The sequence below is a fragment of the Bicyclus anynana genome, chromosome 6 (assembly GCF_947172395.1).
Source record: "Bicyclus anynana chromosome 6, ilBicAnyn1.1, whole genome shotgun sequence".
Lineage (NCBI taxonomy): Eukaryota > Metazoa > Arthropoda > Insecta > Lepidoptera > Nymphalidae > Bicyclus > Bicyclus anynana.
Window position 1 is genome coordinate 7,764,572 of NC_069088.1, and position 18,169 is coordinate 7,782,740.

Consider the following 18,169-nt stretch of genomic DNA (forward strand, 5'->3'; position numbering starts at 1 on the left):
GCGCCTTAGACGCTATACGCACGTTATGAGATAATTTTTCAAACTGTTTATATTTGCCTTCGCTTAGCATCGCCCGAGTGTGCTATAAATTATGCTAATCACTACCTCTTACAGTGATCATCAAAATATTTACGATACAACATCTTTATGATCTTAATAAGTGTTTTGTAGATAAGAATGAATCATGTCTATAAGATTTGATATACATTAGTGCACATTATCTACGAGCACCATATTGATTTAGGTATATCTACGAAAATGGTTATATCGATCAGTGGTGCGTATAAGTTTCACGATCAGGGAATGCACTAGTAAGAAAAAGTAACCAAACCGGGAAAATCTTTATTTAATAACCATTAAAAAAACAACACTTAGGTTATGCAGTACTTTAATGTATGTATGAAGTTCAAGCCACTGATATTGATTTGAATAAAATTGCACATTTATAGATAAGATTTTGCTTCATACATTTATCTTTATATACCTTTCTCAGATACCGCGACAAAAACATATATTTTTAAAAATAAACATATTTAATAAACCATATTACTATATAACAGTAATTGGTGCTACAATTAATGTAATGTACTGTATAGTTTGAAAGTAGTGTTAAAATACACAGAACATAAAGCATATTTAGCTATCCATGATTAAACATACATATCTAGTACATAATGGATTGTTATGTAGGTATCCCCAACAACTAGGTACATACTCGTAATTACTCGTTATTTAAGTTCCTTAACTGCGATACATGGATTTCAGTAATGCAAAATATGACCAAGAAGTACTTAATATCTGAAAACAAAAATGTATGCATTAGTACATATATACATACAATATATATACAGGTATATAATATACAGAGCCGTGATAGACCAGTGGATATGACCTCTGCCTTCGAGGGCGGAGGAGGGCGTAGGTTCAAACCTACATCATCAGGAAACCTGCATACCTGTGAATTTTGTTAATTCTCTGCGTGTGTGAAGTCTGCTTATCCGCATTGGGCCAGCGTGGTGAACTATTGGCCCAACCCCTCCCATTCTGAGAGGAGACTCGAGCTCTGCAGTGAGCCGAATATGGATTGATAATGATGATGATGAAACTGGGTATATCCATCATGCTATAAGACTAGGGACTTACTCTGGTAAACGTTCTAAGACTGATATCAGTAAACCGCAGCGCTGTAAGATGGCATGGTTTTTGAGCTCTGTAAAAATATAAATATATGAGTCATCGTCATCATCAAAATATTTTAATGTCCTACTGTATTCACGCCTTTCTCCTTACAGAAGAGAGATGTAGAGCTTATATCCATCCCCGATATCTAACGTCACCCGGACGTGGGTTTTCTAACTCACGATCTCTGGGGCGTCCGGACTGATTCACTCAGGTCACGGTTACACCTTCCGGAATGGCCCTCTAAGTCGAGGTCCGAGTCTCATAGGAGACGCCCTTAGAGATTCGTTCCGTCCTCTATCTTTATTTCAGCCTTCGGGTCACATCAGGCGATGCTTCTGCGCTCGCCCAAACCCCCCGGTGACGCCGTAGTGGTCCCACTTGGAGCCATCGGCACTTACTCAACACGAAAAAAAAAAAAGCTTATAACCACCACGCTACTCTGAGCTACGGTGTTAGGGTGGTGTATAAATGTATCAATCAAATTAATGATAATAATTATTATTATGAACGAGACCAACGGAATTAACATCACCAATCACATACTTCACACTGGTAGGCAGTAAATTTCTTGGAAGACATTTATTACAATTGGCTGATAGGAGGCTTCGGCCGTGGCTAGTTACCACCCTACCGGCAAAGACGTACCGCCAAAGTTCGTAAAAGTACCTTCCAGTACGTTGTCGTGTAGAAACCGAAAAGGGGTGTGGATTTTCATCCTCCTCCTAACAAGTTAGCCCACTTCCATCTTAGACTGAATCATCATTTACCATCAGGTGAGATTGTAGCCAAGGGCTAACTTGTAGAGATTAAAAAAAATAGAAAGGTATGACCTCAAGGAAAGGAAAAGAAAATCCTTAACGATTGCCGCTTCTGCTCTGTACCACTGGCATTCGTACACCGCATCACTGATACTTGTACTCTGAAAATTATATTATATAATGTTAATTCGAATTAAAAATAACTATATACCAAATCTCAAAATCATTTATCATACTTACGTATCTCATTATCATGTCACCGTAATAACAAATGAAAAATATTTGTAACAAGTCCATCAAGAGAAAGGGCAAGAAAGGCACCGCCAAAGCTAAATCATCGATAGTCTGAAAAGCAATTTAATTAGCACGACCGTGAACTTGTAGATTAATAAAAACTAACATAGATATTTATAGCTTGGCAAATTCGTTCGTAATACTCCCGATGCCCCGCTCGCACGACTTCATACCGGAGCAGCCCTTCCCTCTGCCCCCCGCGCGCTCGAATTCACACCCGCGCAGTCCTTTCCCCACGTCGCCCGCATATCATGGGTAACTCATCAACGAACTTGCTAAGCTATATGAACATATTTACTTTATAATTTCACCGCGGTTAGTTGCCTCGACTGGTGACAGAAGGGCTGGATCATTTTTTGCGCAAAGGATCAGCCTGGCTGTCCAGCGCGGAAATGCATCCAGTATTCTTGTCACCATTTCACGTGGGCATGATTTGTATTATGATAAGTTAACGTAAAAAAAATTGTCATAAGAAACAAAACCAAAACCATAGATATAACAAACAAAATCAAAAGGCTCAAATGGCGGTGGGCAGGGCACACAATAAGAGGAAAAGACAAATGGAGCAAATTTGTGACACAATGGTACCCCAGAGAAGGAAAAAGAAGAAGAGGTAGACCACAAAAAAGATGGGACGACGACATCAGACAAGTAGCAGGCGTGACGTGGAATGGAGTGGCTGAAGATAGACAGGAATGGAAGAGGTTGGAGGAGGCCTTTGCCGATTGGCAAACAGATTTCCAAAAAATAACCAAGAAACAGCTACTACACTCATAAATCTTTCGTTTATGTTTTTAGTTTGTAAAAATTAATAATCTGAATAAAAGGCTATTATTATTATTATTATTATTAAGTTAACGTAAAAAAAAATAGTACGAGTTGATTTAAGAAATAGAAAAGAAACTTTATAAACAATTTTTAGGACAAATAGCGCTAGACTGTGTCCTCTGTTATGTAAGTTGGAAGGAGCACAATTTATTCAAATGCCATTACTTTGGAGATCCTACGCGCCATCTTAACCAAATTAGGCAGTTAGCGATGAGTATTTAATAACATTAAACTAAAATTGTATTCTCTTAACTTCATTCAGCTAATTGTTATTTAAAATGTTTTGAAAAGGAATTCTTACTCGTATAAAATCTTACCTTGTATATTAGTGTGTAATTATATCATGGAACAACCTCTGTTTTTTTAATTCTTTACAATTTAGTTCTTGACTACAATCTCACCTGATGGTAAGTGATGATGCAATCTAAGACGGAAGCGTGATAACTTGTTGAAGGAGGATGAAAATCCACTCCCCTTTCGGTTTCTACACGACATCGTAAGGAATGCCGGTAGGGTGGTAGCTTGCCACGGCTGAAGCCACCTACCAGCACCAATTAAGAAAATCTCAATCGGCCCAGCCGGGGATCGTACCCAGGACCTGCGTTTGGTAAGTCCATCGTGCATACCACTGCGCCACAGAGGCTGTCAGCTCCAAAAATTGTAAAAGTTTGCATACCATTGCGTTAAAACCGGTGAAGCATATAAGTATTGAACTAATTACAGCGTTGAACAAATTCGATTCAGAGTACACTTCTTTCATTTCGTCCACGCACCTAAAATATTTCATTAATTACAAAATATCAGTGAAATGTTATATCTAAATGAGTTTCAAGGAAAACTATATTGCACATACATAGGAAAATTAATTAGTAATTATTAAGTACAATAGGGTAGGTGACTCATATGACATTTAATATAAGCTATATTAATTTTGTAATACATAATAAATAGTACATATAATGTAATAAGGGTCCAAAATATATAAATATCTATACTAATATTATAAAAAAATTCACAAAAACGAAAGCATAAAATAAATTGACTTACTTTATTAATTTTCTGTGACGGTGAATAATCTTCTTAAAGTTAATCTTCATTTCCTCGTTTAGAAAATACGTGTCTAAATTATTTTCATAAGGTATTATCTTTTTCAAATAATTTCTAAGCAAATGAAATTGAAAAATTATAAATGTAGAGCAGGCGTAACATAGGTAACTTGGAGTCAATAAGATAAGGCATGCCAATAGAGCTGAAATAAAGAAAAAAATATCTAAAGACTGAAACGGATGGACGGACGTCCACTAACTATAAACTACGTCCCTGCCAAATATTAAAGTCAAGCGATGTTTATGAGGCTTACCTGCCCATATCTGGTGAACATAGGCAATAGGCCAGAAATTAATAACAGTTGCATCAAAAGGATATATTATAAAGAAAGGCAACACGAATTCCATTTCACCAGTGCGATGGTACGATAAATACAGAGTCAAAAACGGGATCAACCCAAACGAAGATATAGCTAAAACTTTTGTGACTGTCAGTACATTCAAAACCATGTTAAACATATTGACTTGACTCTTCAAAAGTATCTCATCAGATTCTGTTAACGTTGCCGACATAGATTGAAGAGTGCGTATAGATTCAACGAGATCTAGGATTCTGTGTGTGTGTTTGACAAAATATGCGCATTGAATGTCGCAAACAATGCACAGAGTTAGACAAGGGGCTTGATAGCATAACTCTATGAAAGATTTCCCTGTGGATATTCCTTTCACAAGCCAAGCAGTCTCTCCGACTGTGGCAACATTTAATAGGAACATGTTAAACCAAAAATGCCATTTGAAACGAATACTCTCCCAAATGCTTTTTCTCCTGCTACCCTCATCTAGCTTTAAGTCTAAGAATTTCAAGTTTTTTTGCACTCTCTGTATAGCCTGCGCGAATAATTCTGTTTCTAAATTCTTTCCAGACATTATTAAGTCGTTCTTTCCTCTACCAGTTACATGTACAAATGTAGCAGTAAGTTTTTTGAAACCCCTTTTTATGATTACCGAATAATGTCTTAATTACTTCAATTTAATTACTTAATACTGTGTTTAAATTTTTAACACTAACTACGTATTAAATGGCTGGTACAAAATTGTTTGTTTACTGTAGTTTTCAATCGTAACGTGTATTTAACTTAATAGGATTGTTTTATGCTATTAAAATACTACTTAAATCTTATTTCAATTTTACATTTAATTTTTCTTTGATACTTATTTATTAGAGAATATACTTTTTCGAAATAAGAAATTTCTAAACATGAATGCTATATTTTATAAGTATCCAATCTTACAGTTAACTTTACAACTTAAGTACTCGTATGTAAATTTTCCGATGCAGCATCGGGCAAAGATTTTAATCATTTATACAGCCTCTTAGATAATATCCTTGCATCTAATATTATATATTATAATATTGAGAATTTTATTGACGGTCGCGTGGCGCAGTGGGTAGTGACCCTGCTCTCTGCATCCACGACTGTGGGTTTGATTCCCACAACTAGAAAATATTCGTGTGATGAACATGGGTGTTTTCCAGTATCTGGGCATATTTATACATTATAGAAGTATCCCGAAAAAAACAATGGTTCCCGAGGGATTTGTGAAAAACTAAATTTCACGCGGGCGAAGTCGCGGGCATCCGCTAGTTTATTATATTATTATGTTGATAATAAAACACTACTTACGAGTAAGTGCATTATTTTTGATAGAAGATTTTGTCTTAGGCAAACGGTCATGGACATGCAATACCGGAGGCACCGCTTAATGGATTGCCAGCTCTTTGATTGATTCGGTTATCCATCCTTACAACTTTATACAAAACAAACAGCCGCCCCGCGGTTTCGCCTGTCGACATATTTACCTATGTATACTTTTAGTTTAAAAATTTAATCCTGACCTGATATCATATTTATGTTAAAGACAATTTTTAAAAGATTTTTTTTAAGAATTGAAATAATAGGTAAGTACCTAAATAATACCTAATATCAATTTGCTCGTTGTATTAACACAATTACACAAACAATACCTACACACAAACGAGTCGTAAAACCAAGTAAATACTAGCTATTCTTAAGATAGCGCTGCTACCTTAATTGAGTTGCTCTGTTAATACAGTAGTTACGAAGAATTGGTAAGAGAGCTATTAACTCGAAGCAAAGCAGTTTGTTCACTTATTGGCTAAGGTAAATTGGACGTGCATGTGAGTTATATTTATTAATCTAGTGGACACCTCACTGTTTCAAAGTCACCGACATAGCTCCACCAGTCGCACACAGTTCGAAGAGCCTATGGACGTTGGGGTCCCAAAGTGCTAGACCCCCACCAGGTGGACTGACGACATCAAGCAAGTCGCAGGGATTCTCTGGATGCAGGCGGTTCGTGATGTTTTGAAGTCCCTACAAAAGGTCTACGTCTTGAAGTGGACGTCCATTTTCTGAGACGATGATGATGATGATGATGATACTCAATGATATTGCATTGATGTTTTTTTTTTTTAAAATCGGTCTAGTATTGTCGGAGTTTATGTAATAAAAACAAAACATCAAATCTTACCTATTTATATTATTGATTTAAAAGTTATGCAATTTCTACTCTAAACAAATTTTCGGAATGCAATAAGAATTTAAAATAAGCAATGCACATTTTTAAACGTAGCTGAGATAACTTTAGAGAGCCTTCGGTATATCTTCGATAGTTTTATTATGTTTATTGTGATAGATCGGAAAAAGTGTTTCATTGCACATAAAGCAACGCCCACGTACTATCATTGCTTGATATAAAAATAAATAGCTCCCGCTCGGAAATTTACGCATTCAACGTAGACTACCAATAACGTACGCGGAAATGCTGTTGCATAGTCCCAAGGGTCTAATAAAATGAAGTGATCCAGTAATTTTTGAGATACGAAGTTTCATTACAATTTACTTTTAATAGAATTTGTTGTCCTTACAACATTTTTTAACGTGACAACGTCTTATAATTCGATGAAGCCAGATGCAAACTTGAAAAAACGAAACGTGACGTCATGCGTCGTTCATTCGCTCTAGGGTTGACAACTTTTTTACAAGAAATAAAGTGTATTCTGGTCTATGAATATTATCAAACAGTATTTTAGAAAAACGAACATTTTTTTTAAATGCAACCATACCATCAGTATTTACTTATGACGTTGGTGATGGTATTTTTATGTATTTTTTGCTATATACGAATAATACTAAACGCGCGTAGCCGCGTACATTATACTTACTGGAAAAGTACATAATAGAACCAATCAATATCTTTACTAATTATATGTACCTATAGTAAATAATATACCAGACATCAGTAGCAAATATCCAGTTTTACGTCCAAAAATGTAAAACTGAAAAAGGATTTGAATATTCTACGTGTGTCTATGTGTTGACGGTTATTGCATCATCACCATCATCATTATTATCAACCCTATTCGGCTCACAGCTGCGCACGAGTCTCTTCTCAGAATGATAGAGGTTAGGCCAATAGTCCACCACGTATGCTCAATACGGATTGGCAGACTTCACACTCGTAGAGAATTAAAATTTCACAGATATGCAGGTTACTTCACGATGTTTTTTCTTCACCGTTTGAGACACGCAATATTTAATTTATTAAAATGCACATTACTGAAAAGTTAGAGGTGCATGCCCCGGACCGGATTCGAACCTTCACACTCCGGAATAGGACGCAGAGGTAATATCCACTGACCTATCACGGCTCTGTATTAGTTATTGCATACATTGCTTACTAAACAAATAATAAGCGAAAAGGCCGTCGTATTTTACTTCTTCTTATGTTTCTGTTTTGCTTGCTTTTTTTATTTATTGTGGTATACAAATAAAGAGTATTAAATAAAATAATAAATAATCATCCCAGTTCAGTATTCCTACAGCGGTCACTTGCGCCACTCCTCTATCTTTGTTTCAGTTACGTAAACAGTTCGTGTTGAATGTTTGTACTAAATAAAACACTAAATATCTTTGATGTTTTTCCACCTGCCGATCACAAGCTTCTTACACAGATTTATTTCGTCCATCTAAATTTAAATTCGTTGAAAACTTTTACGTAACAATTTATACTCACAATACGTTGTTTTAGCATAACTATTTGTAACAATACGCTTAACGTGTACTATTCTAGCTTTAGCCAGCTAGCACTTTTCCGGTCTGTAATTCTATAACTTTGATATCATCAACCATCACCATATAGTATATACAGACTTTATTTGTGGTTGAGTAAAGGTAATTTAAAATTCTGAAAAAAAATTAAGTTAACATTAAAGGAATTTGTAGTTATATGTTTCAGATCTACAACATTTGTGATTTGTACTCAAGATCCACGATGCTCTTCCAATATCGGTTAGCATACTTTGAATGATGATTTACAGAATTTATTTAATGTAAATTTTATGACAGAAAATCCTAAAAGGTTTTACTCGATTTTAAATTAAAGGCCGTAACTATGTTATTATGATGCTTGAAGTATTTTTAAATCTCTCTCAGGATTATAATAAAAAACACTACTAGCAGATACTTCCGAGTTTCCCGGACGTGACTAATCTTATTCAGACGAAATCCAAGTTAAAAAGAAGCGCTTAGAGATAAGTTTCGTCCCTCTAAGATCTTCTAGTCTTCGGGTTCCACTCTAAAGTTTCTATGACTTTCCAAATATCCTGGTGACGGTGCTGTAGACCCATTAAGGAGCCTACTGCAAATAAAAGATCATTATTATTCATCATCATTATCAGCCGATGGACGTCCACTGCTAGCCATATACCTCTTGCATGAGCCGATCGGCGGTCTCGAGCCGCTAGCATCCAGCGGCTTCCTGCAACCCGCTTGATGTCCTCAGTCCACCTAGTGGGCTGTCGATTGACACTGCGCTTTCCGGTGCGGGTTCGCCGTTACAGCACCTTGGGACCCCAACGTCCATCGGCTCTTCGAACTATGTAGCCTACCCAATTCAGTTTCTTTACTCGTTGAGCTGTGTCAGTCACTTTGGTTCGTCTGCGTGTCTCCTCATTTCTGATTCGATCATGCAGAGAAACCAAGCATACTGCGTAGCTCGCTCCATCGCCCGCTGAGTGATTTTGAGCCTAAAATGTACTTATTATACAGGTGACGTGTAATATTCTGTAGCATAATTGAAACTAAACACGCTAAGGATTTAAAATCCTTATTTACATCCTAGAAGCCGTAGTCATAATTTCTAGTGTTTATGATATTCTAGCTCATTAACAACTGTAATCATATGCATTTATAAACCGTCTACCTAGTATTTGTATGCGTGATTGCATGCACTTTTTTGTAGTAGGTATTGCAATGGCTTTTTACGCCACTCCATTCAGGCAAATTACTGAATAAATTACACAAGCGATAAAGGCTACAATTGTGTGGTGAGGAAATATACGATCCTTTGCTTTCTTAATCTTTATATAGTAGTTCTGTAGAATTATACAGCCATTGACAAAGTTAGGTCTTAGATATGCCCGTAACTTATGTAAGAGGATAAGTTATGGGTATAAGCCACAATGTCAAGAGATGTTCACATAGATAACTGGAATTATGTCTGAGGACCCGTGCATAGAGATAGAGCTTTCTGATTTTACGCAACTTTTTTTATTGTTGTTTGTTTCTTGGTTTCCGATTGGTGATTATTAATTGTATTTTAAAATTATAATTTACTAGCAAATTCCCGCAACTTCGTTCGCGTCATTGACTAAAATGAAAATGTAGATTATGCCGTCGCGAACTTTTTTTATTACTTTTAGAGGATACTTTTAGATCAATTCCAATTCATATAGCCTTGTTAAATGCACTATCCCACATAAAAAAAACTACGCGCGTTCTACCAAACAAAGAAATGAACTCTTCAACATTATAAAGTACTACGAGTAGCTGATCGTGAAAACTTTGTTCTGCTATATAAAGAGTATCAGCTAAATGCATGTCAACAAAAATTTTTGTGTCTGGAAGTTACTCTTATGCAGAAAAATATTTTACTTTTTACTCGTCGTCATCAACCCATATTCGGCTCACTGCTCAGCTCGAGTCTCCTCTCAGACTGAGAGGGGTAAGGCCAATAGTCCACCACGCTGGCCCAATGCGGATTGGCAGACTTCACATACGCAGAGAATTAAGATAGTTCTCTGGTATGCAGGTTTCCTCACGATGTTTTCCTTCACCGATTGAGACACGTGATATTTAATTTCTTAAAATGCACACAACTGAAAAGTTGGAGGTGCATGCCCCGGACCGGATTCGAACCCACACCCTCAGGAATCGGAGGTAGAGGTCATATCCACTGGGCTATCACTCTCAACTTTTTACTCAATATTGTCCAATTATTATTTTGATAGTTTTTTCCGTCTAAAATAATAAATTATGCAAAACTAAAAGTTGATAAGTTTATAAGTTCAAATATTATTTCCATTCCATTTCAATTCCTTCACTAACAATGACATTTATCAAGATAAAGAAGATTACTGGATGCAGGCGGTTCAGGATCGTGATGTTTGGAAGTCCTTACAAGAGGCCTGTCCCCTGCACTGGATATGATCTGATATGATGAAGCAAAATATTGTGCAATATTATAGTATACATAATAGTACAAGAAAATACTTCGTATTTCCCATAGATGAGATTTGAATCTCTCTTTCCCTATTCCACCCTTTTTCACCATAACATTATTTAGGCTACAAAATATCGCCATGTGAGTATTTTAGAGTGTTTTTCCTTGTACTGTTAGAAAGCACTATTTCCGCTTACCTTCCTTACCTATCCATTTATTAACTTTACCGCCCGAATAAGGTCGTGGGGACATCATTAAATTGTTCTCTGTTTAGGTTTATCCTTATACCAGACTAGCCGACGCCCCCGCGGTTTCACCTGCGTAATTCCTGTCCCCGTGAGAAAACGGGAATAACATGTAGCTTGTGATAATCACAAATATCATCGCTAGTAAATAATAATATTTTATGGAAGCTTTAGGTGGTACGAAGTCCAGCAGGTTAGTTATTTCTAATATAATGTAACCTCTTATACTTGAAACAAGTAGCTAGGTACCAGCGGCGAAGAGTCCATACAGGTTATCACGACGATGGGTTAGGTACCTTTTAAAAATCCATACATACATACATATTTTAGCAGACTCAGAAGTGATTACAAAAATAAGAAAATAAATGTCGAACAAAGGTTCACAACATTTGTCAGGACAACTTAATTATCAAATCAAACTGTAACCAAAATAAGACCCTAGAATGGCAGAGAATGACCTTGAGTGGACTCACGCACTAGTGAATGATGTGTGTAAGGTTGAAGGCACCTTTGACAGATATCTAACACTCCCCTTTTCCACTCAAGTCACTCTACCCGCCTATCCCAAGTAACCCACAGAATTACACAACAAGAGATGTGGACGGCACGAGCACACTGAAGCCGTCCGTACCGCAAGTCGTTGCAACGCGGCGATAACACACAATATTATTCTTAATAATTGATATGAATATATGTATGGATGTATGAAACATCGGAGTTTCAAGCACTGTGATTTTTTTTTGTGACGGCTTGCCTTCGTCGAAATTCTATACTTCACCGCTGCTAGGTACATATACTTACATAGAATATTGTTTGGTTGAAAATATACCTACTTGTGTGTTCAGTACATCCTGTCATCACCTGCAAAATCGTAACATTTGATGATACGAGTACACGCAAATCAAAGCATGTTATTACCTATCTGTTGATTTTACCACACACGTAGACTGGACTCTTACTGCCAAACGCTTAGCTACTGCCAATGTAATGCCAAGTGTGCCAAAAAGCTAATTTGGGACTTGATCGAACATACTGTCAACTGTCAAGTAAAGTAGGTATTCCATTTTTCAATTCCTTGGACAGCTGTCACTGTAAAAAAAAAATGTTTGTGACGCCTGAAATGCTGTGCCAGTTGTAACAAACATTTTATTTTTATTTTACAAGTAAGTAAACATTAGCAACAAGACCTTGACCACAGTAGATATAACAAGCCTTGACTGTGTATTTATTAACTGTTTATTATACCTTTATGCCTGAAATAAATATTTATTGTGCAGTGTAAAAGATTGTCCTTTACGTGAAGAAAAATTGTTATATTATTCTGACTAAACTTCATTATTTGAAATTAGATGATGGATTTCTCAGTTTTTTATTATTTTTACAGTTTCTTTAGGTGCATTTCAATGTTTATACATAAATAATCTGTACATACAATTGTTTTATATGATGACGTAGGTATAATGTTGCAATCACCAGTCATTATACATGCAATACTACTTATTTGCCTATCATTAGCGTAACATCATTTACAAGGAAAAAAAAACAAAGATGATATCGACTCGTAATACTATGATGTCCTCCATGACGTATCTTAACACGTTCGATGCGACACGAGGTCAATTGACCTTGTACGTCTAGCGTGTTCAAGAGTTACGAGGTCGATGGACCTCGTACCACACCAGAGGAAAGTACAGAAAAATCAGTGAACACTGAAAGTGTTGAACAATAATCATCACATGCGACACTTTGGCTTTATCGTCTGTGGCGCTAACATGCAACCAACGAGATATTCTCGTGAAGGGAAATAGAGAAAATTCGACCTAAGCCACAATAGCTCAACGGTAAGAGCGGTCAGACTCATCACCGAGGGGTGGCTGTTCGATCCCCGCCTTGTTCGTGTATTGTCGTACCCACTCCTAATACAGTCTTTCCCGACTAGTTAGAGGGGAATGGTAATATTGGTCATATTTAAAAGATATGGCACATATTCATTTAAAAAAAACCAATGGCGGAAATACCGCTAACTCTTTTATTTTGTTGGGACGAAAGAGATGGGGCTTCGACGATATTTTTATTTTTAACTCTTCACTTGGTCGTATGCTAGCGGTGAGTGTGCCTGACATAACCAAACTTTGTTAGGAAAATCCGATTGCACGACTCGAAGTATAGTATCTCTCCAGTACTGTTGTAGTAGACATAAGAAGGCTTCGGTCTGGACTTCTGCGTCGAAGTGTTTCAAACGCCTTTGATCAAATCTTAGTTAGTAAGTTACCTATCAAGCTATTTCCAATTCTCCGAAGTCAAAACGCAAGATATTAGGTTAAGTTTGAGGACAGCGCAAATATTGACCACCCGACTTCCGTTTTCCAATGCTTAACAGTTAAACATTATTACGTGCTAATACTATAATTAATACCTACTTGAAACGCTGAAGACTAAAAATATCTGAAGACTTTGCACTTTGCTCTTCTAGGTGAGCAAGTAAAGCTTTGTTAGAAAATCATTATGCCGTAATAACACGAGTGTTGCAATCACCAGCTCTTAGCCTATACTACATTTGTCGGCCACTTACGCGAACCCAACCGCCGCGCAGTGTTTACGCTATAAATTATAGATATTACACAAACATTGGGATATATTTTATTGCACTATAAAATCGAAAGACGATGTACGAATGCGTTAGCCCGCACGTACCGAAATGTGTCGGTATGCGATGGATTGAGACGTAGAAAATTTACTGCTAGTATATTGGATAGGTTAGCTATGTATTCAAGTACTTTAGTGCCAGAATAAAACACATTCTGTGGTTTTATGATACCACGATGCATGTAAAACTATGGGCGCCCTGTGGCTGTTGTGACGAGTGCTGTTTACTTTACCTCTACTCTGATGGTGCGATATGCGACATGGCAAAAAATGGACGAAAAAAGAGACGTCGAAAATAAGGTTTCAACAAACAAAATCACCGATGCTTCAATTTAATGTCATCGTAAAGTCCGTTTATGTCGCATAAATATTCACCAGACTCGATCAAGCAAATTTTAGAGTGCAAGCCATGTTTCACCAGCACAGATTCATTGGGTTACCTTTTCGTAAAATGGTAAAAAGTAAAGGCGTATACTTAAAATTACCTATTATTAAAATTCGGAGAGTCCCAAGTCAAAACTAAAAAGCCAATCCACCACTTTAGCCAGTACTTTCTCTAACCTCTAATGCATGTATTAAATAATATGCTCTTATATTCGCTACTAAATTCTTAGAATCGTGTTTATGTTTCCGACAATTTGGTAAGAGTTAAAGCAATTGCAATACAAATGTACCCGTTATATTGGCCAACCAATTTCTGGGAATTGTATTTGGTATTTTGAAATTCAGGGAGAATCGTATTGTTTCGGATTTTGAAACCTATTATGTACTCTTAGATACCTACCTACGGAATAACTTATATCATATTTTATACATATACAAAAATGAACTGCCTAACTTGACTTACTCGTATTATGAACCTGTATTGAAGACGAAATTTTTCATTATGTAGATACAATATTAGTATACTGCCTACCCTAGTTAAACTGCATGTGCACGCCACCGCATAAGTTATTTCAGTAATTAACTTACTTTTATTTTACTGTATAGGAAGGTAGGTAATATTAAAACATACCATGTACAAAATTCAAATAATTTATTAGCATTTCTAGCAATAGAGTCTGTGAGTAATTTTTTTTATCAAACTTTTATAAAAGGAGACTTAGCTTCATTAATTAAATACTACGAGTATTTTGAACAATGAAAAATAAAAGTAATTTAAGTCTGACAAGAACAATGAACGTTATCGTAAAGATAATTTGTAATAACAATAAAAAAAACGTATTCGCATAGGTTTGATGGTTTTTAGTAGACATTTCCATCTAAAGTTAATTTTCATTTCATGAAAAGTTGAGTAGGTAATGCCGGAGCATTGTAAAAATGTTAAGGTACATAAAAGCTTGTAAGTAAGACGAAGTAAATGTATGTTAATGTAACAATAAATCTCTTAAGCCCTAAAATTAAATTCCCTTTGTCCAATTACTTCACCTATTTTTCAACAAAATTTTAATGAAAATTTTTATATACAATATTTTACGGTATATTCGAAAGTTATTGGAAACATACCTATTTACGAATTTTACGCTTTCACTGGTATTATGGTACGAGAACACCGAGAGTCCAAAGGGGCTTTTTGGAATTTATTCAAGCGCGGCAGGTAGGGAGAAACACTTTGCTTATTATTGAGAATTTACACGAATCTATGATTTATTCATATACGCCCGCACGTTAAGGGCAACTCATCTTAACATTTATTATTTTATACTGTTACGTGCCTACAAAATCACTGCGAAAGTGATCCGAATTTAGCGACTCCACTGGGCGCACACATCCACAATTTTGTGTTTACTTACATTATACATATATTTATGTATATATATGTTACACTTCCTAAACACACAACTCGACATTGTAGACAATATTGAGGTATTATGTGTTTAAAAAAAATCGTTGCATAATAAGCGACTAAATGAAATTAAGACAAGTATGCACATTAGTCCGCCTCAGTTTTGATGCACTATTGCCCTATCTCTAGTGTGAAATATCGTTAATCATCATAATGCTTATTAAAAGTAATATACTCATTAGAAATACTCAAGAACCGCAAGCTAAAAGCAAAGTGAATTTAGATTTTTTTTAATTTACTTATTTATACTTTATTGCACAAAACAAAAACAACAACAAAGAAAATAAAAGAAAACATAGAAAACTAACAGTTTTCAGACATAGAAAGTTAAAAATTTGTGGAAAAAATATAAAACTTTATACTCTCCACAACCATTCTGAACTCAAGTAAATCCCAAAATCCCCTCCTCGGCTCCGCTACTATTAATATATTGAACGTTTTATGAAATACAATGAAATGTTGCTGACTGAAGTAATAATTTATCAATGGATACTGTATAATGTATAGATTTTTTAACTATTTTTTCATTGTTTAGTATTCAGATAATATTGTATATCCTGTGGAAACTGTGGAACCTATAAGCTACTATAAATTTAACTATGAATCATCATTGTTTTTGTTTTATCTATGTTACGCTCAAAGATCGAAAACGCTCAGTGAGCGGAAAAATAGCTCACAACAGTTTGTGGTCACATGGATGTTTTGCTGTGACGACAACGCGTTGTGAGCTATTTTTCCGCTCACGGAGCTTTTTCGATCTTTGTGCGTAACATCTATACTAATATAAAGGGAAAACATTTGATTGTTTGTTTGTTTGCATTGAATACTGAAATTACTGAACCAATTTGGAAAATTCTTTCACTGCTGGGAAGCTATATTAGTGTTATATTATTTCCGAATGCTATATTATATCCCCGTATTCCTACAAGAAAGGGAACGCAGGTGAAACCGCGAGGCGTTTGCTATAGAAAGTGAGTATTTGTTATTCTTTTACGCTTAATATTAAAAAGAATAAAAGAAATACTAAATGAGAGTTATATTATGAAGTACATATAGGCTATATTTTATGTATTCCTCCAGGAAATTATAGCTACGCGAATGAAACCACAGGGATACGCTTGTTCTAAATATTTTACAATGTTAAAATAAACTATAAATATAATTACATTTGGCTAATAGACTTAAATAGGCCTATATTAAACAATAATAGCTTTTAGGTTAATAAAACCTCTTTAACGTTAATTATTCGTATAATGATGTCATCATTTTATAAAGCAAATATGATAAACCACTTAAGTTATTTCAATACATTATTTCTGGTTTACGCTGCATGTATATGGGACATTCATTGCGCATTAATAGATATATCTACTTAATATTGTGAAGTAGGTATTATATTACATACGATTCATTGTCGTTGGCAAAGCAAATATTGAGAAAATTCGTTTTATATCTATTATCCGAAAAAATATAGTAAATGAGTAATTAGATCATTTTTTCAAGAAAAGAGCGCTATATTGTAATTTTGGTAAACTATATATCAATACTAGCGGACACCCGCGACTTCGTCCGCGTGGAAATCAATGTAAACTTTTAAGCCCTATTTCACCACTTAAGAGATTTTAAACATTTTTGAATCACATTGTATTTCGTATTTTTTTATGATTTATGAAAAAAAATTAAAACTGTAACTCTAAAAGGGAAGAATTTTCCGTACAAACTTTAAACACCTATTTCGCCACCTTCTTATTTTATTTTCGCAATAAAAAGTATCCTTTAACCTTCTCCATATTATGGTCTTAAACCGTGCCAAGTTTCATTTGAATTCATTCAGTAGTTTCAGCGTGATGCCCAAATAACAAAAAAACACGGACAGACAGACAAAAAAAAAACATATTTGGCTTCAGTATCGATTGTTCTGCAACAATAATTTTCAAAATATCTTTCAATGTACAAAATGTACGGAATTCGTATTAAAAGTATAAATTTCTAAATGGCGATGGAACAGACAAACAGACAGACAGACAGACAGACACACACACTTTTACATTTATAATATTAAGTAGGTATGGACTAGCAAACACCCCGCGTAGGTTTCCATACCTTAGTAATAAATACGAGGGAAATGCATATATAAGTTGCTGATAACGCAACTTTCCAATAGTAAAATAATTTTTCAAATCGGTCCAGTATCTTTTTCGCTACACAAATAAATAAAAAATTTTAATTTTTACACTATCCGTGTAGATGAAATATCTGTGACCTAAGCAACGGTCACTTGCCCCCCACCCCACCCCCACCCTTTATAACTAACCATAATAATTGAACAAAAACGTTAGGGCTTTCAGCTAACAACTTACTAGGTAGGTACTACAATCATGCAAAACGTAACCATCCTGCGGTAGAATAACTGCAACAATAAAACACTGTAGAGCCCCAGAAAACATATGTACAAAGAGCTTTCTTATACCGTGGTTGCCTGCGTTAATGTAATAGCTATTAGGTATGGATTAACGAATTTATATCCCCTCGCAGCGCCGCGACCTTTGAGCGATAAAACGGCACTAATGCCGCATTGTCACGCGGAATGTCGACCCTCGCCGATACGTTGATACAATCTTATACGAGAATTGAGATATTGAAGACATTTGGATTTATTGGGTAGGAAAAAGAAATTACTTTTTACAAGCTTTTATTGCATTTTCGTATGAAATCAAATCTAAAAACCTAGCAAACGTT

The 18,169-nt window shown here is 35.5% G+C and overlaps 1 protein-coding gene across 1 annotated transcript; it reads right to left on the bottom strand.

The window, feature by feature from the left end:
- Positions 1-741: 741 nt before the first annotated feature.
- LOC112056643 (odorant receptor 67c-like) lies at positions 742-12,418 on the bottom strand. Its single transcript, XM_052882190.1, has 9 exons — positions 12,412-12,418; positions 11,626-11,692; positions 4,423-5,054; positions 4,110-4,182; positions 3,739-3,835; positions 2,181-2,285; positions 2,013-2,101; positions 1,144-1,210; positions 742-798 (listed from the first exon to the last, which is right to left on the bottom strand). The coding sequence occupies exons 1-9, from the start codon at positions 12,416-12,418 to the stop codon at positions 742-744; spliced, it is 1,194 nt and encodes a 397-aa protein (XP_052738150.1).
- Between the last annotated feature and the right edge of the window lie 5,751 nt (positions 12,419-18,169).

Coding starts and splice junctions, on each gene's coding strand:
- LOC112056643 (XM_052882190.1), bottom strand. Junction 3,836..4,109: donor CGTCACAGAAAATTAATAAA/GTAAGTCAATTT, acceptor GAAATATTTTAG/GTGCGTGGACGAAATGAAAG. Junction 2,286..3,738: donor TCACCGGTTTTAACGCAATG/GTATGCAAACTT, acceptor ATTGCTTTTCAG/ACTATCGATGATTTAGCTTT.